Below are 27,032 nucleotides of genomic sequence, written 5' to 3' on the forward strand. Positions count from 1 at the left end.
ACACTATTTTGTATTGTATAATTTATCTTGTCAGTTGAACAGTATAGAAATAAACTGGCATTTTTCTAAAAAGAAGTAATACTACTCTTAAAATCTGATCCAAGTTTATTCTCAGAAAAATCATTCATGTTATTGTTATGATTATAATAAAAAGGTATATAACTTAGAAACAGTGTAATTATAGACAAACAAGCTGTTTTGTGATATTATTTTTTCCCTATTTTTTCTTTCATTTTCTTCCATTTAGTCAAAATTATAAATAATATGCTTTCATCAATTAGCAGAAAATAATGGCAAGAAATATATTTAAACATCACTGAACCTAGTACATGGTTTTATTTGGTACTTTGTATTACTTTTAAAAGAGAATTACAAACAATTTGTTCTGGACTTAATAATCTGAATATTTTCTATTTTGTACTCCCAGAAAATCTGTTTAACAATAAAATAAAACAAAACCTAATAAGGAATTTTTTAAAACCAATATTGTTCTTCAAAAGTACAATACTAGAAGAGATCACTCAAATTGCAAAATAGAAAGAAGTCAGTCAAAATACAATATGGCAAATCCAGTATAGCACAACTTCACTTGATAATTTTGGATTATGGAGCCAACTCCACAGGTACTCATTGTAGTCTGCCTTAATTCAAAGTTTTTGGCATTGGTGTATTTTATTTGCATCTATTATGTGAACAAGATATTCAAGAATAGCATTTAAAAATAATAGAAAATATCAAAACATGATACAATAAGATCTTGCTTTGTTCAACATAATATGGTTCATGTTTAAGCATCCTGGAATTTGAAATATTCAGATTCAAAATAATGAGATTAGAATTATACATTTAATGTTATCTTTTTGAGCTATAAATTTAAGACGATAAAACTAACATCCGAAATGTATCGCCAAATCTCAATGAAATTATCATTGGCCAAGATACTCTTTGTATCTGACGTAGTCTTATGTATTAGAAACTGTAAGAATAAGCGTACTGTGGAGTTGCACTGATCCTATTAGAAATTCTACTGAAGTCCAAGATCCAAAGTATATTTAAATTAGAATCTTCTGAAAATTCTACATTTAGTTTAGAGCCATTCTATAATCTTGAGCCATGCAAAGCCAGAGTAGATTTTTAAAAAAATCAAACCTGTACATTTAACATTTGAAGCAATATGATGAAAATCAAGTTCAAAATATGGATTCAGTGTATAAAGATGAAAGTATCCTTTCCATTGTTGGAAAAATTTCTATTCATAAAAACAATATTGTTGTTCTGCCTCATAATTATGGCTTTGGGGTAATGTCTTAGGATTTTTAGTCTTGTCACTTTTCCCACTTGTAAATGCAGTGGATCCAAATATGATTTTTCCGCTTATTGCAGGCTAAGAATCAAAATCCTACTGTAGGAAATATTAGCAATAAGCTTGAAAAGCACAGTTAGTTTTTTTAGTCAATAAAAATGTTTTCATGATTGATAATATAATGAAACTGAAAACAACTTTAAAAAGAATTACCGTATTTTTTCGGAGTATAAGACGCTCCGAAGTATAAGACTCACCTAGCTTTTGAGGAGGAAAAAAAAAATCTACCTCTGCCTTCCAGCAATTTGCCTCCTTGCAGCAAACAGCCTGGTCGGCTTTAGCACAGCCTGATTTAGCACAAGCAGCTGATTGTCAGTTGGATTGGCCTCCTGACAATCAGGTTGCAGGGATTGCCATCACCTATTGCCGCCTCTGTGTGCCCCATTTTTGGCCTCTACATTCCACTTTCGGCCTCCATGTGCCCCATTTTCGGTCCGCTCTGGGCAGCGGGGATCAGCACAAAATGGGGTACGTGTGGAGGCAGCAATAGGTGATGGCAATCCCTGCAGCCTAAAACAGCTGATTGTTGGGAGGCAGATCCTATTGACAATCAGCTGCTTGTGCTAATCAGGCTGTGCTAAAGCTGATCAGGCTATTTGCTGTTTGGAGGCAAGGAGCCAAATTGCTGGGAGGCAGAGGCTGAAGGGTGGATGCCAGTGGGTGGGTGGGGCTTTGGCAACATTTGCTGTATAAGACGCACAGACCCACTTTTAGGGAGGGAAGTGCATCTTATACTCTGAAAAATACGGTATAAATTTTGCAGTTGTAACATCAATAATCTAATGTAATTAAGAAATTCAGTATAGTAGAAATAAATTCTTTCGAGTTGCTGAAAGGTTTTAAATACATTTTTTGTTTGATTATTTGCAACACAAATCAATGAGTTAGGATTATATCACTATAAAATCCAGAAAATACACCAGTTTGGAAAGTGCAAATTTTGTCTATGAAGATTTTTTTTTTTAAAGAAGGATAACAGATAGCTTCAAAAAGTCTTACATCAGCACCTTTTGTTTTTTAAGGCATTCAGGATTTTTTGGTTCTTAGTCTTGAAACTCATAGTAAAACTGCTGGGCAGGAGTTTACCTCTGCCATCTTCTTCTACCTGGCCCATGATGACATAGTTGAGACCTATTGAAAGAGAAGGAAATGATAAATTCTGCTTTACAGCCCTAAGGATAATATAGCTCAATTGGTCACTGAATTCTTCAGATGCAAACAAGGACTTTAGAGAACTCAAGTTACTCAAGTTATGGAATTAATACAAATATGAAAATATTGGTCAAATGCAAATATTGCTCAAATGTTCTGTTCACTATAAAAAATGCTTGTCTATTTCTTCAGTTAAAATTTATTTGGCTCTGTTTTCCAGTAGTCATTGCTTAGTTGCCTTGTGCTATGATCTCTCGTTTAACAGCATTTGATAAAATGTTGTGACCACAATTGGGATTGGAATTTCCATGCTGTTAAGTGAGTCATGCCTAATTCTATGACACATTTTGTCACTTGTTAAGCAAATCATCACAGCTGTTAACCAAATCACATGGTTATTAAGTGAATTTCAACATCTCAAAGTCTTTGCTTGTTGGAAGGAGATGTGTGACTGTCATAAGTGCGAGGATCAATTGTGAGACACTTTTTTTCAGCACTGTCATAACTTTGATCAGTTGCTAAAGGAATGGCTGTAAGTCGAGGACTATCTGTATAACACTCATGTAGCATTTCTGTAGCTTTATGCCACTAATCAGATAACTGTAGTTGGCTGTAGTGCTTATTTAGAGAATGTCATTCTAAAAAGTAGGATTCTTGTTGGATATATCTTGCTGGTAAACTCAACCATGGCGAGCAAGCAAGCATGAATTCTCATTGCTCCATCCTCTTTGATAAACCCTCCAGTAACCCACATTTTATAATTGATACTCAGGATAAAGAGACCATCCTTAGTGGAGTGGACTGTTCTATAGAGCAGGGGTCCCCAATCTTTTTTGCACCAGGGACTGGTTTTGTGGAAGACACACTTCAGGATTGGATGGTTTCAGTTTCACTTGCTTGCCCGCATCTGACCCCCAGCTGTGCAGCCTGGTTCTTAACAGGCCATGGATCAGTTCCAGTCCATGGTCTGGGAGGTTTGGGACTCTTGCTATAGAAGGCTGAGTAAGAAAAACCGTGCATGGCCAGCTTCACAAGTAGAACCAACCCTACATGATTCTGCAGTTACTAATGCAGGGATTCTTATCCCATTTACACAAAGATTTTTTTTTTTAGTATTCAATCAATGTTTAGCTTTTCACTGTCATTTTAACATTTGAGAGTTAACAAAATGATTTTAACATCTAATGAGTTTTATTTAAACTCATTAGATGAGTTTAAATAAACAACAAGTTCATAGTCTAAAAATTACAAGTATAAACAATACAATTTCAAATCTTAATTTTTTGAGACAAATATGCCTATTCTCCTAATAATGTATGCCTCTTTTAGATTACAGAGCTACAGATTCTTTTATGAGGGCCAAAATGGCTTAAGCCATCATCCTGTTTTCAACTCACCTATATTATTAACATAAAATACGTACAAATACTAAAAAGATTTTAAGATAAGCAAAATTTCTGGATGTTCTCACTCATTTCACTTTTTATTGTAATTTAAATAATTTATTTTTGTTTTGTTCTGTGAATGAGCAACTTAAAATATAGTTTCTGGGAAAATATGAGCATGAAAACAGTAAGGACAAATATCATTTGAAAAATTCAGAATTCTACTTTGAGTTTACTTACCTCTTCTGATAACAGGACATTGTTTACAGACAACAATAATCTTGGCACTCAGATTTTTCCCTGCTTGCTGAATTGCTAAATTTCCTTCTTTGTATACATTAATGATAGATACAGTTGCATATAAACTTCCACCTCTGGTGTTGGTTGTGATAACAGATCCAGTTATTACTAAAAAGGACAATTTAGGAGGAATAGATTGCAATCATCTTGCAAAACAATGAAGCAGTTTTTTCCATCATTCAGCAGTGAACAAGCATAAATAGAAAATACATAAAGGAACACATGAATAAATAAATTGGAATAGTTATTTACAGAAAAAACAATGGAAACAAAAGGGTATTGCATTGCACACCTTTAGTAAAAAGAATAACTGCAGCTTAAATATCCTTGTTTAACCATGAATATTGGATAAACTCATTTGTGCTGCCTTAATATATGACATACAAATTGCATTTGTCAGTTAAGATATAACATAAAGGAATGATACTTATACTGAAAAAAGAGGGGAATATGAAGTTTATCTGATATCATTAATAATTATATTAAAGAAACATATTCAGAAGATAGCAAGGATAGCAATTAAGAGCCAAGCAGTATGCACTATGAATTTATCATTCTGAATTAAAAAGAAAACAAAGAGCCTTCCAAGAAGACAACATGCTGATGTTGTCACTAATTCAAAACATTCATACAGCAACAGTCTCCTGTTGTGTTTAGATTGGAAAACTCTTCTAACAAAAAATTCACAGTCTAACTAAGTAACTAAGTCATAGAGTTCAGTGCAAGAGGTACAGTTATACAAGCTGAAAGAATTTCCTTGTGCACTAATGGTAGCTTACAGATAAATGCTCCAACCCTCTCCTGTAAACATACATCCCTAGTCACTTTTGGGGTGGGGGGGTGGGGAGAAGAAATCTGATCTTACCAAAGTTACTCGAACAGTAATTGCTCTCAAGAGTTCCACTCCTTTTGCATTTTTGCTGGCACGGGCTGACTGTAGGTTTCAAGACTTTCCAAAGAGACCCAAAATGAACAATTAAGTGTTTCAGAACTCTTCTAAAAATGACTTTCATTTTTTTATGTCTTGTTTTTATGTTTAGTTACAGAAAAAGTCACCTTCAAAAGCAAAACTCTGAACAATCTAGACAAGCCAAGTTTTAATAAACCAATGTTCTATACTAGCTCTGCATGAATTATACAATTGTGTAGAACAGTGATGCCTGAATTCATGGTAGCACAGATGATGCACCTACTAGATCCAATTCTGAAAGAATATACAACATCTAATTGGCAAAAACAGTCCAATTTGTCTTCTGTGAATCCAGAAGTTTTTCATGATTATGATGAGGATTAAGGCAGAGGCATTATGAAGAAAAAAAATATTCATGAACAAAGAATAAAATTCCTGTCCTTAACAATTTTAAGAGCTGATGAATTAGCAAATGTATGTCCACTTTTCTAAGTAAAAAATATGTCCACTTTTCTAAGTCTTTTTATTTCAGACAAGCAATACCCATATGTGGTCTTCCTGTCACAACTGTTTAATCTAAACAATTATTTTTGGTCACTTAGTTACATTACAATTATAGCAAATGAGAAAAAAAATGACATTACAATATAGCTTGAATTTGTTTTCTTATCTGATTTAAATGAAAGCCCATGCTCACCTGGGATAGTAGGAAGAGTTGTGGTGGTGATTGGTGATGTGGTTGTTGGTAATCTTTTGGGTCTGAATATATAATGACCAATAAATCCATCAGAAGTCAAACTTAAATCAGACAAAAATTGAATAAGCAACTCATTCTTTTCAGATATAATAGGCCTAAAAGAGAATAATGGTTTATCATTAATAACTCTGTAGACCATAGTAAATAAATAACATGCACATATAATATTGTGAATGAATCTGAATTTCCATATGGAATATAAAGATTTACTTTTAGAGAAAAAATAAGCTTCACAATTCCTAAACAAACCTGTCTACAAATCTTACTTTAGGTCTTAGGAAAATATTAACAGTGGAAGAAGAGAGAATAAATGGATCAATAGGTACTGCTAAAAAGTACCTATGGATCCATACCAAAAAATGGAAGTGTATAAAAATGCAAACTTTTCATAGTTAATTCAAAAAAATACTCTACTAGTATTTCTGCATAACATCAAGTTTTGTAGAGCATCAAGTCTCTGTGTTAATATATTTATAGTGACTATAAAGCCTTAATAAGGCTACACCTGGAATACAGCATCCAGTTTTGGTCACTACATTATAAAAAAGATATCGAGACTTTAGAAAAAGTGCAAAGAAGTGCAACTAAGATGATTAAAGGTCTGGAGACAAAAACATAAAACGGTTGCAGGATTTGGGTTTGGCTAGTCTAGAGAAAAGAAGGATTGGGGGAACATGATAGCAGAATTCCAGTATTTGAGAGGTTGCCACAAAGAGGACGGGGTCAACTTATTTTTCAAAGCACCAGAGGGCAGGACAAGAAACAATGGATGTAAACTAATCAAGGAGAGATGCAATCTGGAATTAAGGAGAAACTTCCAAACAGTGAGAACAATTAACCCGTGGAACAGCTGGCAGTCAGAGGTTGTGGATGCTTCACTGGAGGCTTTTAAGAAGAGACTGGACAGTCACTTTTCTGAAATGGTATAGGATCTCCTGCTTGAGCAGGGGACTGGACTAGAAGACCTCCAAGATGCCTTCCAGTTCTGATTGATTGACTGATGATCAAGAGAAAATGTAAGTGAAGAGGTGAAGAATGAAATTCACACTTGGACTCATGTAATTGAGTCTAAATTCAGTATTAGGTTTCAAACCTGGCACCTTCCTTTTCTTATTCCAATGCAGCCAACATAATGTTTAGAACAAGCTCAGTTGGAATGAAGTGTTATAATCAATATCAAGATTGATGGGAACAACAGGGTGATCAAGGGAGCTGTAGAAGAGAAATAAAGAACGAACCTGGACCTAGCTAATTGTTGAGCAAATTCAATAGCTAGAATTCTGTGGTCTTGGACATTTCAGTACTATTCTATACTGGTAGATTGTGACTTGCTAATATGTTGATCAGTAAGATCACAAAGCCAAGTATGATATCAGCTTAATAACTTGTGCATCATAGATTCAAGCATTTCTGAGCACATGCAATGGTGATCTTGGATAAGAAATGTAACATCTATAAGGGCCACTAAGGATAGGATATCACATTATATCAACGTGAAAGCTTTTCATTAGTGACATGGGATAAACAATAAAAATATCTAATGTATGAAAAAGTATACATGGGCTCACAGTAGCAGAATTTTTGTATCTATCTTTTGGAACACTGAGGTCCCAAATTAGGATTTTTTTTGTGGGGTGGTTATTTATATACATAATGGTGCTTATCGGTTATTTTTAATATCATTTAACTTGCACATTTACTTTAGACAATTGAAAAATAGCACAGGATTATTGATAATTAACGTGAGTCATCGGTATTGTAGTGAAACAATACGCTATTGATCAAATTTGAAGCTACAGTAACTTTTAAGGAAGAGAAAATTAGCTTTAATGCCTAAATTTGGAAAGCTATTAAACAGATAAGCTCTTTTGAGGCTCTAACAGGCTTCCATTTAAAATATATATATATATAAAACGATCCATCATTTTGTTCCATCCCTCTTGTAGCATTTACAAAAAGGTGTTTAGCCAATGAGCTTACTTACGCTGGTGGGCTGTCTCCACAGTATTTCCCAATTCTTCTGGCATCATTAATCTTGCCACCATTAAACACTGCCACATAGTCATACCTACAATAATTATCTCGTTCCACATCAAATTTCTCAAACTTTAATTCTATGACCTGCAAGATAATGAGTGGCCTTGTTAAAACACTTGTTCATTTATTATTAATATGAAAATCTCTTTGAAACCTAAAACATATTCTTACCTACATCATTTTAAGCCATTCTTAAGACACAAGGATTTTAAGTCTACATTGTGTTACCTTTGTTTTAATCATAAAATCTGTAGAAAAAAATTAAGACATTTGGTGCAGAATAAAACTAAATAGGTCCTGGAATCATCTGTTCTGACCAAGGCTTCCTGAGACAGTAACAATCACACACTGTTCCCAAAAACCTTATTTTTATTTCAACAGCTGTGAATTATATGCATTCACAGCCCATAATGAGTTTATGAATAGTCCAACACAAGTCTGCCACAGTCTTTCGGGATAAGGCTGATAAGCACCCACCTTTATCTCCCTTGAAATGCTGCCAACGACTAAATTGCCAATTAGCTGTACAAGGCCAAACAGAGCACAAAGTCAACATGGAGCTTCAGAGTTTAAACCGACCAGAACGAACAAAGTTGCTTCCTACAAAAGCTCATGTCCAATCATCTCCAAGCCTTACTCCCAAATCGCCCCTTTTGTCTTAACTATTCTTATCTTCTGGCAGTCTGCACAAGCGCACACTGGGAACAGGCTCCCCCTGTTCTTCTGCTTCACTGATGTCAGATTCTGGAGGCTTTGGAGTCAGTACATAACTCTCAGATGGCCCTGGCCCCATCTCTGTGTCGGACGCAGATCCCTCGTCCGAGCCTTCCCCAGACTCCATGACTAGCTCATGTTCCTCCCCACTGTCCGACTGCTATCAGCTCTGCAGGCTGATAGCAGACCACAACATCACCTTCCTCCACTGACATATATTTAATATGAACTGAATCGAAATAAATCAGATATGTCATCCCTGGTATGTGGTTATATGGAAGCTTTTTATAAGTTTGTGTTTAACAAATTAAGTTTGGAAAATATTCTTTTATCTCAAAGCTATTATTTAGCTTTGTTACTGTCTTTAGTCATTATCTGAATTTCCATTCAAACATGAAAGACTGCTCAAGTTATATTTAGGCAGGCATCTTATCAGCATCTTATCAGCAGTGATACAGGAAGATGCCAGAGGCAGATGATCAATTTAGGGACAACGGTAAAGTTATCAATTCAGGATTTGCAGGAGAAGGCAATGGTAAGCACTCCTGCATTTTGACCAAGAAAACCACTGGGACAGAAAATACAAAATGATTGATGATATAGTGCTAGATGACAGGCCCCTCAGGTACGATGGCACTAAAATGGAGGAAGAGCTAAGGATCTTTCAGAGTACTGTTGGCATTTATGAAGTAGCTAGATTACAGTCTTTAGTTGCTGATGTAGGATAAAAATCTGAAGCTGCAAAGATAGAAATACAGTAGGAATTCGCTATCTAACAAATATATAAATACAGGAAAGTTCAACATAATGAAAGATGTTCCTTGTTGAGGCTGGAATGCCAAAATTGAACACATTAAAGAGGACAATCTAGATGTAAAGTCAAAGAGCATAGTGAAAAAAGAGACACAAATTAAATATAATCAACAAAATATATCAATAGAAGAGAATAATTGTAGCTCAGGTTTGAGTTATGGAGTTCTTGGTGCTCTCTAAGCTTGGCTATTTCTCCTGAAGACATTTCATTACCATACTAGGTAACATCATCAGCGCACTTGAACAAATCATCCCACAGTTCTCACTTGAGAAACAAATGACCAGGCTCAAATTATCCAACTTTGGACACATTATGCGAAGATCCAGCTCTCTGGATCTAATACTGGGAAAGGTGGAAGGAAATAGATGAAGAGAACAATCAGAAGCAAGGTGGCCAAACTCAGTTACAATTAGTGCATTGTTGGCAAACTGGTAGAAAATGCATTTCAGATGTCAGTATATTAATCCACATGGATTGAATTTGTTCCTCTACCATTAAATTTTAAAGATGGACTCACTGGATTAGCAACATAACTTAAGCGATTGCTATTTGTCAAAGTTGCATATGTTCTTCCTGGCTAGATCTCCAATGTTTGGGTTTTTGAAGTGCTTGAGAATTGTGGCTCTTTTTTGGGCATCAATCCAATTACTAGGCATGTGATGTCACAGTTATTGCCATCAATATTTTATTACATCCGCATTGTAGAACATCGTATACAATGACCTTATAATTAAATAAAAGATTTACTAACTCATTATAACAATTACATTTTGTGAATGCAAGATGTCACACTTTCTAATTGGATAAATTTAATAGTAACTTACAGACTATACTAGAAGCTGGGTCAACTTCCTGCCCCCTCTAGGGAGAGTCAAATCCGAGCTTCTTACTCAAGTTACATTTCTGCTTCAAACTCAAATTTCTTTTATCAAACCATTGTCTTGGTTGCAACTCTTCCTCCTGTTCCACAAGGTTATTCCTACTGCTTTTTAGAGGCCTTTATTGTTAATTGTACTGGGATAGGAAGGACTTAAGAGAAGCTATTGATGCTCTAAACTAGGGATGTCAAACTCAATTTCATTGAGGGCTGCGTTTGTGTTTGACCTCAGGGGACCAGGGTGGGCATGGCCAGCTCAATGTCACTCGTGTCAGTGGCACCTGAGTGCTCTGCAAGTGAAAACAGGCTTCCGAGCTCCATTTTCGGCTGCCACGGCCTCCTGCAACCCTTTGCCAGTGAAAATGAAGGTTGGGGGACTTTGCTCAACCCCCATGAGCTCTTATTTATATATTATAAATAAGAAAGAAATAGATGAAGACTAAAAATGTGTATATTTTAAAGATTTTTTAAATTCTCTTTTTATTATTTTTACAATATAAATAACACAAGGCAGTAAACATATTCCATATTCCTTCTTATTCATATTTTCCCCAGAATAACAATCCTGAGAAGTGAGTTGGACTGAGTGAGAGTCACATGTCCAAACCTATACAGTTGGTTTTCATGCCGAAAGTGGGACTAGAACTCACTGCCTCCTTTCTAGCCTGTTGCTTTAACAATAGATCAAACTAGATTAAAAAAAACAAGACAGCTCACCTGATTCTTTGGAGCCACAATGTGCCAGGCACAGGTCACCCCTGCTGGGTAATCACGTTCAGGCCAGTTTGGAGTTTTAAAAGATCCATTTGGTTTATCTAGTCGTCCACCACAGTATTGGTCTCCTAAAAATACAAAACACATAAAATATTTTCACATAGCAGATTTGCTCAACTTTCAAATGAAGTTCATGGCAATCTACATATAAGCATATTACATCTGTAAATAATATACTGCAATTACATTATTCTACAACTGGAATTGCAGAAAAGCCACTAAGTGTCAACAAAGCTTCTAGCATCAATTCCTTATCAATTCCTTATTGAATCTTTATATGAAGAATATGGTCTTTTAATCTATTAATTCTTTAACATTTTTTCTTAATTGAGGTATATTTTAAAAGGAGCAGAAACTGTAGCTATGCCCCATCTTCTGCCACCAGAGACCACATATATTATACTGCTGAACTATATTTTGGACTTTTGGGCTGAGGGGTGTATAATGTCTGATGGAATCAGGGCTCTATAAAACTCATTTGAACTTATTCATTTTCCTGTATTCAGTATAACAATATGAAATATAGTTTCCCTTTAGAAAGGAGCTCAACAATTAAAATTAGTATTTTTAATCTAAAAAGCATGAGCTTCCATGTATAATTTCTAAGTGACAAAAGTACATGAATAAACATGCTATTTCTCTTCCTCCTATGGGAGAAGACTATAACTCCAAATACAAAGGACTGGATTTTAGATATCTAGCAATTTTGAGGAATTATATTCTGTCATTCTAAAAATGCCACATTTTCATTCCCTTTTGAAAAAAATTTTTTTGGAAAGGCTTGATGAATATCACAAGCTTAGTTTCCCCTTTTAAAAACTTATAATCCTGGGAGAACTTGGAATACATTTGTGACTGCTGTTACTCTGTCTCTCCATAGACACACTCAGAAAAATATAATTTTGGCAAAATCTTATTTTAATGCAAACAGACTAATTCTAACAGGATTTTAAAATTTTAACATTTTCTTTGTAAAGAATAGATTGTTTTAGATATATTTTGGGGATGGCTGGTAAATTCTACATGCTCTTGTACTTAATACTTCTGCCATGAAAATACAGTATAGATCACAAGATTTCAGCTTTAAAAACTTGAAAAATACCTCTTTCATGTGGCTCTGCTGCAGAATACTTTGCAACAAAGCCATTTCCAGCTGTATTGGCATCTGAAATCATTTGCACCAACATCTTATTGCTATTGGCCACAAGAGCACCAGGCCTGAAAGTGCCACAGAACCGGCCAAGACGCTGCCCGTTAACATGGTCATTATATACATCCACAAAGTCATATCGACATAAATTATCACTTTCCAGGTCTATGAATCTAAAGGAAAGAACAACAACTTTCCCTTTAGGAACCTGTAGAAAAAAAAGATACCAGAGCTGAATAACCTTTTTTTAAATTAACCTCTCTTAAGATATAAAAGCTATTTTTATATTGCATTTTTAAAGCATTATCTTATTATAATATAGATACCACTTTCTCAAGCCTCTTCATGTAGCAGTCTTTACCAAAAACTTTGTTTTCTGTAGCAATTTTGTTACTTCCTCTTTCCAATTTACAAAACATTATTTAAGTTTTATTGTGATATTACCACTTAACAGCGATATTTTGAAATAAAATTATCTTTGGTTTATCTTAAATACTTTCGAGAGGAAGCATGCATTTCTGTAGTAAAGAACATTGACTTTTATTGATTTATTTAGATTATTATGTCACTTTAGTCCCAACTACCACTTCAGGCTTTTGCCATATTTTTGCCATGTTAATGTAACGTGTACCCTGAGTCATCAAACTGCACAATCACAGAATCTTATGTTCAATTGAAACTATGCTTTTAAGGAAAACTATACCACTGCACTGTTATTGGTTCTGAAGTACTGGGAAATATTCGCATTCTTTACCATATGAATAGAAGAATTGCCCTATTGGCAGGAGACTATATAATTCAATACTGAAATACAGGCTTTCATTCAGAAGTTATCAGTTCAATTATTGTTCAAATAAAAATTGGAAGTATTTCTTAGATATCTTTGTTTACCTTTGGTATGTCATTGAGAAACACAGTCCCATATCCACTGAGATATGACCCTGTGGAAATTAGCATTGCCACCAAATGTTTTTACCATCAGGATTCATACAGCACTCCTGTATTAGACACCCCCAATCTTTTAGAGTCAATTAGCAATAAGGAATGTAGAGCGCAAATTGTGTACGCTCCTTCAAAAAGGATGTGTGGGGGGTAACCTATCTGCTCACAATTATAGATAATCCTCAACTTACAACTGTAATGGAACCTTCCCATTCTGGTCATAAGTCGTGGCATCATAACGCAAGCCACTTACGTGACTAAACCAATTTTATGATCTTCTTTTGCAGTGATCATTAAGCGAATGCCAATTGTTCGCTGTAGGATCTTTTTTTTGCCAAAAGCTGGAAGCAAATGCTGTTTTTCAGCAAAAAGTTTGTAAAACACAGTTATGTGGCCATGGGACATATCAAATGGCTGAAAGTGCAGTTGCCAAGTGCCTGAAAGGCAGTTATGTGGCAATAGAAAAGCAGCCCAGTTGTTGGAACTTTGGGACTAGGTCATAACAAGGACAAGGTTTGTCTGTCATAACGAGAAACAATTGCTAAGTAACGGTCTTAAATTGAGGATTAGCTGTAGTTAAAAAGCATCAATTTGCCAAAACGCTAACTTTACATGCATTTGCATGCACGCGCACATACACACACACACACACACACTCACAGTTCCCACTACCCCTCATCTTCTTGTCTTGGTATGTTCTTGTCTATTTGTATTTGAAACAAAGCAAGCACTAAGCTGCTCTTCTACTTTATAAGAAAGCTTACAAGGCACAAACATTAAAATCAGATGGATTCTTTGAAGTGAAGATGATGCTAGAGGTTGATACCATTCAGCATGCCAATATCTATTTTTAATTTTAAATGATTACTTTTAAAATTTTAAAGAAGAGAGATGAGCCTGTTGCCGCCTTATCATGGAAGATACACTGGCGCTTGTGGATAATATGCTAGGGATCTCAGCATGCAAGCACATGTCCTACACCAACACTATTATAGAATCTTTACGAAATTTTCCAGAGTAATTTTTCAGACAAATTTAGTACTATGTGTTAAGAAGGGGAAGGGAGAAAAAAAGAGAGCAAGGGCTAGGAAGAATGCCAGAAAAGTTGCTTAGCCATATCAAGAATTTTATTTTCAACTTGCCTTGCATACTTCAAGTAAAATGAAAGACCTGGGCAATATAAGGAAACAAAGTAGGATTAAGGGAAGAAAGTAGATTTTGGAATTACAACAACAAACAGTTAATGCAAGATGATAAGCATAAGCCATATTCAAAGCATTACCATTTGTTAATTACAAATCATAGATACTTTGGATAAATTTAAGGATAAGGTATCATTTAAATTGGACAAAATTGCTGCACTGAAATGCTTTAAGAAAGACAATAGGTTCCTGGACAGAAAGCTAAAGGTTTCAAGGAAGGCAGAGAAATGAAGATAACACCAGAGAAAATTAAAAGCAAAGCAAAGCAAAACCAAATCTTTGGCAAAAGCAAACTGCATGCAAAAATGTGTCCCAAGGAAGCATAAACATTAGAGGTGTGATGCCAACGGAACTTGGAACAGTGTCATCCTCTTCTTCTAAGACAATCAACCTTACAAAATCATGCCTGTCAGCTCCACTACATAGACCCAATCAGGAAATATATTGCATGGGAAAACCAGAATCTTACTTTATTGAGGTTGGCAGTAAGACAGAATCTTGGAAATCTGTACTATATTTCCCCTCCTTCTTATATCCAGCATATGGCATTTGCCTGAGCTGCTTCTGAGTACTATTGTTGCCCAGAACATAAAGAGCATGCCAGCCTGTTTCTGCTTTTGTCCTCTACAATGACACACAGAGCATTGTAGAAAATAGTTGGGCTCCCTGGGCTGGAAGAAATCAAAGAGCCTCTCTGAAAAAGAAGAGTAGTTTTGAAATGATGGGGGATTATCCCTTAAAAGGAATAGAGATGACATGATGCTGCAGGAAACATATTGCCTACATTGAGCCTATATCTAGGATATGATGGACAAGTTACCAAGTCTATTTAAACCAACCAACAATTATTCTTTTCTTTTGATCCATTTAGGATGGATGATATTGCCAGAAGAGACCTTGAAAGAATCCTTAGATTTTAGGAGACCCTGGGTAGAAATGTGAAGGAACCAAGAGGACAGATAGCATGCTCCTCAATCTTTCCAATTGAGGAAAAAGAGAAAATAGAATTAGAACACAAGATAGAAAAAAACAAAGAAAAGTGCATGAGAAAGCATAAAAAGAAACAGAAAAAGGCTCCTGATTTCCTCTGCAACAAATACAATTACAAATTTATCTCTTACTCTATTATAAAAAAGCTCACTCTTTTCTATTACCATTTTTTTTCTAATCATCAAAACCACAAGTCATGTGTATTTTTGTCTGTTTCATGCAAGAAGTTTATAATTTCCAGACAGCCATAAATATAGATACTGTCCTCTCTCTGATCTAGGACAAAAGTTAATTTTGCCACCTCTGCAGGCTCCATCATGTTACAGTTCTTCCACTGTGGATAGTGTCAAACATTTTCACTTGTGAGCATATAGTAATTTTACTGCAGTTGTCATATATAAAAACAAAATCCCACGGCTTTTTTCTAGTATAGTAGTACCTCGGTACTCCTCCTTAATTTGTTCCAGGAGACGCGACAAGTACTAAAAAGGATGAGTACCAAACAAACCATGTGACTTACCAGGTAACCCTTTGTTTCATCTGGGCAGCACTTCCTATCTCTCCGTTTTCCTAAGTCAGTGCAACCCCCTCAGCATGGCTGACTTCCTGTCTGCCCTCTGTGGTTGTCCCCCACTGCCTTTTGCAGTGCGTAAAGTACCAAACAAATGATGAATACCAGAACAACAGTTTCACACCAAAACACATTGAGTACCAAATTTGATGAGTTTTGAAGCAGCTGAGTATCGAGGTGCCACTGTATTTTACAGTAGACTTATTTTTTCAATGGACAATTTTCATGGATAGTACAGGCTGGCCTCCAAAAATACAATTACTCACCCTATATTATATAAAATTTATTTTTGTGAGTATGGGTAAGGTTCTATTAATTTTTGTGCTAATATTTTTTGACATATTTACTGATACTGATATCTCAGAAGGAAAAAAAATGTTTCTATTTGGCTCAGCAAGTTAAATCATCAGAAACTAAGCTTAATTTTTAGATATTTAATTCAGCTACTCAGAATGTAATTCTGCATTATTCGCCTAAAAAGGATAATGTCTCAGTTCATAGATTACATTAATGTTTCATATTCTGTGTCCTTATTAATAATTCTCATCTCCTTTCAACTCCTCTGCTCCAGCTTTGATGTTTCATATGAGCATATAAATGCCAGTTTGGATAATAACATTCTTTGTGTGTGTGTGTGTTTTTTTCTTTTATAGTAATGAATCCTTATGCCACACATTCTTCTTAATGGAATTATTTTCACAAATGTATTTTAAAAAGTTAAAAACAAATACAGTAGAACAAAGTTCTATTATTTTAATCTCTTTTCTATACGTTGTGTTAGACAATACTTAATACATTTTTTGTTTTGTTCTGATTAAATTAAACTCAATTACTTGGGAAGACTTTTCAAAACATATTTGTATTGTCAGGATTCCGGCAGTTACTCCAATTCAATCATGAGCTTCGAGCCATACTCCCAAAACTAAAAAAGATTTATTTGAAGTTAACATTCTACGTCCGGCATTTTGTATACACGTTTTGTAGTTGACATGTATGTTATAATAGTAATTGTAATTCAAAAAATATTTATATATTTTAATTGTAATTGATTCTGCTACTTATACTAAAATTGTCTATTTGAAGACTTGAATATTATTTTTATGTTTTTTTTCTTGGCAATAATTTTTATTGTTCTTTTTCTTTATATTATATTCTTAAAGACCCTGTGATTAGACTGAGTACTCTTTCATTTTTCCTAAATCACTGAGGACTGACAAGAAAGAGAATATTTTAAAACTATTGGTATGTAATGCCTTGTATTTTGTACTCTACAAATTGCTATATAAGAGACAATAAGAAAAACAGTTCAGGGAGTACTATACTTGTGGATTGTGCCAAGCATATAATACAATGTGCTGAATGACCGGCTTCTATAGTTAGAAAAAAATATACAAGAGAAATAAAGGAAAGAGCATTTGGCTGTAATGTATTATCTTATTATTCAGAATAACATTCAACTGCACTGTTACATCAATCACAGAAATCTTAACCCTATTTAGTATTAAATTCCTCCTATTCAATTACTGCTTCTGCAGTTATGAAGTTACATAAGTTTATTTATTAATTTATTTATTGGCCAGCGATCCTACTATAGGGTAAATTTAAGATGGGAAATATAGAACAACAATGCAGTAAAAATAATGTAATGTCATACTTTGAGCAAAGACTGGAAACATACTGAACAGGGTAGATATACCAAGAAGTATCCTTTGGAATAGCAATTAGAGGTAAGGAAAAAAAGGCACAAACATAACACAATGTGATTCAACAGGACTTTTTGGGATGCCGGGTACTTCTTAGTGCCCCAAAACAAAGGAATGGTCTTGTTTAACATCTAGGAAAGGCATGTTTCTTCAATCATCTTTCTGTGTCTCCATCTTTTTTCTTTTTATTACGGCCTGATAAAATGCTTTTCTCTCTAAGGTAAAACTCAATCTTTCACTTAACTGAGAGCCAATTTGGTCTAGTGGTTAAGGCACCAGGCTAGAAATCAGAAGGCTGTGAATTCTAGTCCCACCTTAGCCATGAAAGCCATCTGGGTGATCTTGGCCCAGTCCCTTTTTCTCAGCCCAAACTACAAGGGGGAATTGTTGTTGTGTGGAAATAGAAGGTGGAAAGTACAGTATATTGGATATGTTTGCCATCCTGAGTTACTTGTAAAAATAATAAAGGTGAGATATATAAAAAAAAATGTCCTAAGACATGTTCCATAAACTTTGGTTTTATGGCAATAGATGTGCCATAAAGCGAAGTTAAACTCCAGAAGAGTTTATTATTTCTTAAAATTTTATGTGTAGAAGATTGTTTTTTTACACAACAGTAGACATTCATAGGATCACAGGGCTGAAAGGAACTTTGAAGATCTTCTAGTCCAATACCCTGACCAATTGTTATCCAATCTTTTTTTGAAAATCTCCAGTGATTGAGTACCCACAATTCTGGAAGGCAGGCTGTGATTAATTGTTCTCACCAACAGGAAATTCCTCCTTATGGATATCCCTCTGATGAGCTTACACCCATTGCTTCTTGTCCTGCCATTAGGTGCTATGAAGAGTAAATCAACACCCTTTTTCCTGTGAGAGCCTATCAAGTATTGGAAGATGACTATCATGTCACCATTAAGTCTCTCTTTGTTGGGCTAAACATATTTAATTTCTTTTATTCCATGGAGCTGTCTATGAAGCCCCAATTCAAACAAGCATTTTTTAAAAGTGTAAACTGTTAAATTTTATCAACCTTCACTAAAGTATAACAGAACAAACATGGTATGTACTTATTCAGTTTTGTTCTACAATATTATTGTGCTCCCACTCTCATCTTTATCTTGCAAGTTGCATATTGTACTTTTAAAAAAATGTTAAAGGGGAGCATGTATACATCTTTTTCATATGCATTCTTAGCAGAGAAGACATATGATATCCTTCATCCATATAATATCCAGAAATGTAGTTTTCAATCTATTACCTTTCCAATAACACACGAAAGCTTTTCTTTCTAAGGCATTTATTGCCTTCAGTTTCAAATATGGCAAAAAAGGAACTTACGGTCTGGGTTCACATAAACATTAAACTAGTTGAATGTGGATAGTTAGCTTTCAGCACACTGTGGAAACCTTGGCATTTTAAAACATTTTGCGTAAACTTGGCCATCACTTTAAGTCATAAATATTTCAAACAGGTTTTGGTTAAGAACAAGAGTTCAAAGTCTATTGAAATGAGTAGCTAAGCTTTCATCGTACATAAAAGAACACTACTACATTCCATCTACAAGTGATTGAATTTATATTAACATTTGTGAAGAAATATCAAATGTTCTGCTTTTGGTTGCTGCATAAGATATTAAAGTATCCTATTATAGACACCCATCACATAACTGAAACCAACAATAAACCTGCATATTATTCTTTGTAGGGGAGGAGTTGTCATATCAAACTTTCTTACTGTGATTTTCCAGGTACATTTGCTATTTGGCGGGTAGACCCCTGGGAATCCTTCACTTCCAATAAACCCCGATACTCCAGTTAGAATACCACCACATTTAAAAGCCCTGGGAAATAAAGAAGAATTATTTTTGAGACAGCATGATCAGGTCTAGATAAAACAGGTGGCATCTACTATGCCATTGTTGAAATATATAGAATCTTTGTAAAAAGCATTTAAAAGGTATCTAGCTATTTAAAATATAATGCCATTTTAAATTGATTATTTTGTGCTATCCAGTCATTTTCAACTCTTAGTAACCATATCTGGGAAATACAAATATATTATTGCTGAGTCACGATTATCTCACCATGCTGTGGTTGTGCATGTATGAATATGCAGGAAAAGAAGAAGACATACACTTGATGCATCAGATGCTGAATCAGTTAATTTCAGGTAAAATGTACTATGTCAACAACCACATATTTGCACATGTACACACCCTGCCAAAGTGGTTTGGCAGTTGTATATTAGCATTTATTATAAGTAGTAACTATATTATAAACAGTTGTTTTCTTCAAAATGTTTGGAAGCATTCGATAACCAATCTGTCTTCTCAAAACGTATTTATCCTTGCAAACAATTTTTACTTCTGCCACGTCTACATAATTATTCCTCAAACTTCTCACTTTTTTCCCATCTACTCTTTCATCTCAGTACAGTACTCTCTTCCCAACCATTCTGTCCTCTCTATACCTTTCTATACTTGCAAACAATCCATACTTCTACTATGTTCACACATTTTTTCTCAAACTTACTTTCTCTGCTTTTCCTTTTTCTCAACCCACTCTCTTCTTTCACGTATTCATTTTGCAATTTGATCCTCATTTTTTTCAATATGACCAAACCATCTCACCTTCTTTCATATTGGTTACTTTTATTTTATTCAATGTTTATTCAGTTTGCTCTTAATTTTTGACTTTATTTCTTGTTTTACCAGATACACTTCTCAGCTACCCCATTCTCACTGTACTCTATTTATCTGTATGCTTTTCCTAAACTACCAAGTTTGTATTTTTGCATCATAAAGTTAGCAGTAGCAAACTCTTATTGCACTGCACAAGTTCAGTTTTGGCACAACTTGTTGTATACCATGAATGTAAACAAGGCTATTTTACTCCAAATAAACACTATTCTATGTTAGGATCTCTTATTTAGGAACTATTGTGGAAGTCAACATATTGTTGCCCATGTCCCATCAACTAGACGGCACTGTCTTGACAACATCTCAGGACTGGTGTAAATCAGATGATTTTGTCATTGGATGCTTAACTTAACATCAAGATTAAATGACTAAGTCTTTCCTTTTGTTTTTGGTCAATGAACATGGGGGTAAATGCCTAGTTTGAAGTTTTGGAGAGTCTTGGATTATTTTATAATGGTAGGATGCAGTTCAGCAGCTGGCAATTCATCTAACGTAAATCCACATATTTCTTAAGGGTCAAATCAAGACAAATGACTACATGCACCTGTAATATTGGCACATATATCAGGGAAGAAAGCATAGATTTTGGCAATATATGTTGCGTCAAAGCTTTGCCTGCATCTACCAAATATCCTACTAAGGATGTTGCTGAACTGAAATAGTGTCTTAAATACACAGGCAAAAACTATATGACCTGCATTTTGATTACTTAATTTTAAATTAAATTAAAATGCAGCATTTGCTTTGGCCCATCATTCAAATTCAGGTGCTTGGCAAACAGAATGTATTTACAATGGTTGCAATATCCTGAGGTCACATTTTAACATCTCTACTGTACAGTATTTCAATATACCTCTTCCATATTAATTTGATCTCATTTGGTTACTATCTGCCCATTAGCATCCTTAGCATACTAATTTTAGGAAGAAAACTTCTTTGAAACTCAGGTATCTTTTGAAACACTTTCTTGTTTTTCTATGTCTGTTTCCATCTTTATTATCTTTATAGGCATTGTTGTAATGCTGTTTCTTATCTCTTCTAAACAGTTCTATGAAACTTGTTAAGTTCCTTTCTGAGATATTTATCTTTCTTGGTTTTGGCTTCTCTTCTCAGTAATTTCCAATTTGCCTTGACATGCTGTTTTCTTTTGTCTCTTTCTTCATTTTTGGCAGTCTCTTTTCACATTAATCCTTAATGACTTATTTAAAGCACATTCTATAATTCCTCTGGTTCTGTGTCAATGAAGTTCAGTAAGATGCTGAGTCATTGTTAAAGAAAAGCAGGAATGAGAGTTGTGAAAAGTTAAATTTGGATGATATGATTGACTAGGACCCTGAACAAGAACCTTCCTGTGGTGAAGGATATCCAGCATTTTTCTGTCACAGGTTCTTCTCATCCGAGGCATGTCTCTAAAATAATGTCTGTTTTACTACTGCAGCCAACTTGGCACCAAAATGGAAACAGATGAGAAAACACATAAAATTGAAGTATACTGAAAGAAAGTCCTATACTGTCAGGACATCCTGGATTCTGTAAACAGACTCAAGTTGTCATTTGCTATTACTTCCATCTGTCATACAGATGGGAAGAGAGATCAAATTGCTAAGCATAGGGATGCCTTTCAGGAAAGTATCAAATTCCAGGAAACGTTTCCCATCAACCATTCTAAAATGAGGGCATCACTTGGAATTCTACAGTTTGCAGAAGGGAGTTACAGGCAGCTCTTGACTTAAAACCACAATGAGCCCAAAATTTCTGTTGCTAAAAGTGAGACAGTTGTTAAGTGAATTTTGCCCCATTTTACGACCTTTCTTGCCACAGTTATTAATTGAGTCACTGCAATTATTAAGTTAGTAACAACATTGTCACATGAATCTGGTTTCCCCACTGACTTTGCTTGTCAGAAGGTGATCGTATCATGACCCTGGGTCACTGCAACCATCATAAATATGAGTCAGTTATCAAGTGTCTGAATTTTAATCACATGACCATGGAGCTGCTGCAATGATCCTAAGTATGAAAAAGGTTCATGAGTCCCTTTTACAGTGGTAACCTCGAATAGTCACTAAATGAACTGTTGTAAGTAGAGGATTACCTGTATTCACACCAACATGTTAATGATGATGCTATTTCAATGCATCATCTTAAAAATAAAAATAACACCAGCTCCGCTGATAAATGAACTTGGTAATGTCACTAAAACTGTAACCCAGACTTGCTGAGAAAGAAGGAAACCCTAGCATACCTAGGGGACCCCCAAGAATTTGCAGAAATAAATTTTAAACAAGCCCTATGGGGACAGTCTCACCACTAGTTTCTAATGAGGATGGGTTTCACTTAGTAACCACAATGTAGTGTAATGGCAAAGGTATTGGACTAGGAGTAAGGATACCCAAGTATCAACCCATCTCCAGTCACAGAAACTCATGGAAGTGACTTTGGGGCCCATCATTTTACCTCAACTCAACCAACCTATGACTATTATGGGAGAAAAGGAGGATGGAACATTATATATGCCAGTTTGAGCTCCTAAATAAAAAGTGAAATATACAGTCAATTAAGAATGCTTACTATCTTTTGAGAAGAAAAAAAGGAGAAGAATTGAATGGAATATTCCCCAAGAATACATACCAATTTGAACTGAGAAGAGGGTCTAGCAATATTTTTCCCAGGTAGCTCAATGTCATGTCTAATAACATTGGCTTCCACACATATTATAAGACAAAACTGATTTGTACAATTTAGACAAAAGGATGAACATAGGTTTTCCATACATCTGTGTAAGAGAAATGTAAAGCATCCCTGAAGCTCCTTATGAAATTATATGGCCTTCCCCATGTACATAGCAAATGAATAGAATATAATTCTTTATTGGCCACACACAAGGAATCTGTCTTCGTGCATATGCTCTCAGTGTACATAAAACAAAAGATACATTCGTCAAGTCAAGAATCATAAGGTACAACACATAGGGTATAATAAGCAATCAAATCATACTAGGAAACAGTCAATAAAATTGTTAGGATACAAGCAACAAGGTTACAGTCATACAGTCATAAGTGGGAGGAGATGGGTGAAAGGAAGAATGGGAGGATTAATAGTAATAGTAATGCAGACTTAGTAAATAGTTTGACAGTGTTGAGGGAATTATTTGTTTAGCAAAGTGATGGCGTTTGGGGAAAAAAATGTTCTTGTGTCTAGTTGTTCTGATGTGCAGTGCTCTATAGTCTTGTTTTGAAGGTAGGAGTTGAAACAGTTTATGTCCAGCATGTGAGGGATCTGTAAATATTTTCACAACCCTCTTTTTGACTCATGCAGTGTACAGGTCCTCAATCTCTTCATTTCAATTTGCAACAAATACACATTTGTATATTTAGGCAGATTACTATATCTGCAAATAAGTGTGGCAAATAAGCATGGCTCTGTGATACCATCCACTGTATGGTCCCGTTTCCCCTCAATCGCCTGGATGAATATGAACCTAACGGTGGTATCACTAAGTGTGAATTACCATTATTTCCCTAGAACAAACACAATAGTAACTCCTTTCGAAATTAAGCATCCTTATAAAACTGAACTCAATAATTCAGGGACACTTTAAACACAGATTCACTTTTACCCTAGAAACTCCCTCCCCCTTTGGAAATACTCTTTTTCATCTTCTCAAATATTTCAAATATTCCGTTTCTACAATGGATACAAAAAACAACAATCCCAATGCATTTAAAACTTGCAGGGTAGAGAGACTAACTGCACACCCTTTAGGCTGCAAATGTCTCCTTTCTCTGAAACTTGCCCTTGCACGATAAGGAGATTTTTTTCTTCTTCTTTTAACTGCACGCCCGGGAGAAACGCCTGATACGTGGAGGAGGTGGAGGCGTGAGTTGTCTCCTCAGGACAGACGGGGTCCTAAGGTGGGGCACAGAGGGAAACCACAGAAAGAGTTACGGGCAAGGGAGCTGCGCTAGTATGGTAATCCTTGAGGCACCAACGTCTTCTGTGCACTTCAGACGTTACAGCCAGTCACCGGGAGGGAGACCCAGGGTCTCTATCTGACCGAACAATAAGCCCTTGCAGCCACGGGGGAGGTCTCGTCCTCATCAAACTCGGGGGGAAAGCGGGACAAATAAGCAAAACGAAGCCGGCAGGCGAAGCTGCCTTGCATTTCCGCGGTAGCGGCGGGCTCGTAGGGGACTTTACCTCGGCCTTTGTAGCTGCTGCTGATTGTTGGAGGGCTGAGCGGCCGCCAGAAGGAGGAATCCCAGGGCCAAAGAGCGCGTGGCTGCGGCGACCGCGCCTTGCATCTTCCTCTCCCGCTTCGGCCCCTTCAGCGTGGAGATTCGTTCGAGGCCACCTGTATGAAGCGCCTAGCCAAAAAAACAAAAAAAACCAACCACCCGCTGCCCGTTTACCGTGAATATCCCGTTTGTTCGCTGAGGCGAGGGGAGGAGAGAAAAGCTCTCACGTCCTCCTCCTCCTCCTTTCCGATCGAGGCGGCGAGCGCGGGGAGGGGGCCGACCAAGAAATAAAACAGACGCCCCTCAAGCTTTTTACCTTGGTGTAAAGTGGCGGAGGTGTCTTTGAAAAAGTCGCCCCCCGGTCTTTTCTAGAGCTTCCCAGGCGGAGGGAACCTTCCAATGAAATTTACCGGTGGAACTCGCGCCACCAATTCTGGGAAGGTTACAAGTTTAGAAATCCCACCTCCTTCCAAAGATGCCAAATCCCATTTGCCTCAGTATAGGGCTAGGGGCCGCAGTTGATGGGAAATGCGGTATTGCTGGATATCTATACCGATTCATCCCGGTCATGGTTGTCCCAAAGGCGCTTTTTCAAAAGGTAGCTGGGCTTTGTTTTTCCGTGAAGTTTCATAACAATTACAAGTTTCACTTCTCATCCAAAAAGCTTCTTCAGTTTAGAACTGAAGCTTTTTGGATGACAAGCAAATATACATACATACATACATACATACATACATACATACATACATACATACATACATTTATTTATTCATTCATTCGTTCATTCATTCATTCATTCATTCATTTATTTTTTATTATTTATTTATTTATTTATTTAGTCAAGCATGTTAATTTAGATAAGATATAATTGGAAATATGATTAAGAGTACATGTCATGGGTACGAATTACAGGGGACATTAGGACAGGGAGGGTAGGCACATTGGTGCTGTTATGCACGCCCCTTACAGACATATTAGGAATCGGTGAGGTCAACAGTAAACAGTCTTAAGGTTAAAATTTTGGCGGTTTGGTGAAGAGACCAGAGTCAGGTAGTGCATTCCAGGCATTGGCAACTTTGTTGCTGAAGTTGTATTTTCTGCAATCGAGTTTGGAGTGGTTAATCTTACGTTTATATCTATTGTGTACTCGTGTGTTGTTGTGGTTCAAGCTGAAGTAGTCATTGACAGGTAGGACATTGTAGCAGATAATTTTATGTACTACGCTTAGGTCAGACAGACATCTTCTAGTAAAAAAGACAGACATCTAGTAAAAACAAAGTCAAGTTGCCTTTTTAAAAAAGCACCTTTGGATAATATAGCTGGAATACTGCAGCTTCTCCCTCCCGAGGTTCACTGGGTTCGATTATTCTTTCACAATTTGGCGCTGTCCACCCCATATATGAGATATCAATTCTCACAACATTGCATTATGACAGACAGTTACTGCCATGCTAATACTCAGGGTCTACAAACTTGAGGATTAAGTCTGGGTTGCTAAAAACTTGTTACTGGGGGTTGAAAAATGTGATTTGGATTAAGTTTGAATGTGTTGTTGAGATTATTAGGAATTAATCAGGAACAGTGTCGGAAGAGAAAAAATAATATGCTGCATTCATTCCTGGTGGTATCTTGACTATATTGGCAGGATTTGCTTGCCTGTGGTTGGCTCTGACCTGCTTACTAATCCAATTTCTTAGTTTAGGATGGCATGCTGACCCATACAGCTGGGTTTTCACGACATGCTCTCTTCACCTAGCCTAGGTGTTTGTGAGAAGGATTAGATGCAACTTCATATGACATTCAGTTCTTTGCAAGAATAATAAGTACAGTAATAACTATTGTGCTTGGAGGATCAAACAGGAGTAATCAAAAGCTCAAAGCATATGTAGAAACCAAACTACATTTGGGGAATCAAATGCAAACTTGTGACATGCAGTTTTTTCATCAGTACTGATTTATTCTATTATACACATGGTTTCACAGTTATGACGTAAGTTCTTAATTATGTTGAATGTACTTCTGAAATTATACCATGGCACACATTTGGGCTTGTTAACATGCCTCCTGTTTCCTACATTTAGAGAATGTTTTTATGTAACATAATATTCAGCTTACATAAAAGTTTGCTTTATACATTTTTGTAAGTTTCAGTTGGATTAATAGGAGCTCTTGTTGATGTTTTGATCAACCACCATTAAGTGCAAACATTGTACAAAATAGACCAATTCATAACTTTAATTACAAACAAGCCATGTTTTATTACAAGTTCATAAAGACAAAATCGAGGGTTAACTATATTTGGCCCATAGATACTAAAGCAACTGCAGTCTATGAATGTAAAGCCAAAATAAGGATTAACAAAGTGGCAGTCTCCGATATTATGCAAAACATTTAATTTTGTTTTCTTTTCTGCTTCCTGAATTAGTGTTTTGCCTGCACCAGGCTGCATTTG

At 35.8% G+C, this 27,032-nt stretch overlaps 1 protein-coding gene across 1 annotated transcript; it reads right to left on the minus strand.

Moving 5' to 3' along the window:
* Positions 1-146: 146 nt before the first annotated feature.
* On the minus strand, positions 147-25,051 carry PCOLCE2 (procollagen C-endopeptidase enhancer 2). Its single transcript, XM_026668058.2, has 9 exons — positions 24,543-25,051; positions 19,379-19,484; positions 12,186-12,441; positions 11,027-11,151; positions 7,852-7,988; positions 5,808-5,962; positions 5,066-5,149; positions 4,141-4,308; positions 147-2,494 (listed from the first exon to the last, which is right to left on the minus strand). The coding sequence occupies exons 1-9, from the start codon at positions 24,644-24,646 to the stop codon at positions 2,364-2,366; spliced, it is 1,266 nt and encodes a 421-aa protein (XP_026523843.1). The 5' UTR covers positions 24,647-25,051; the 3' UTR covers positions 147-2,363.
* Positions 25,052-27,032: the final 1,981 nt, after the last annotated feature.

Source organism: Notechis scutatus, chromosome 4, assembly GCF_049901735.1.
Source record: "Notechis scutatus isolate UNSWTSFEM ecotype Mainland chromosome 4, rNotScu1.2, whole genome shotgun sequence".
NCBI classification, from domain to species: domain Eukaryota; kingdom Metazoa; phylum Chordata; class Lepidosauria; order Squamata; family Elapidae; genus Notechis; species Notechis scutatus.

Coding starts and splice junctions, on each gene's coding strand:
- PCOLCE2 (XM_026668058.2), bottom strand. CDS start 24,646: ATGCAAGGCGCGGTCGCCGCAGCCACGCGCTCTTTGGCCCTGGGATTC. Junction 12,442..19,378: donor AATGTACCTGGAAAATCACA/GTAAGAAAGTTT, acceptor TTTTTTCTACAG/GTTCCTAAAGGGAAAGTTGT. Junction 7,989..11,026: donor TTGTGGCTCCAAAGAATCAG/GTGAGCTGTCTT, acceptor ATTATCTTGCAG/GTCATAGAATTAAAGTTTGA.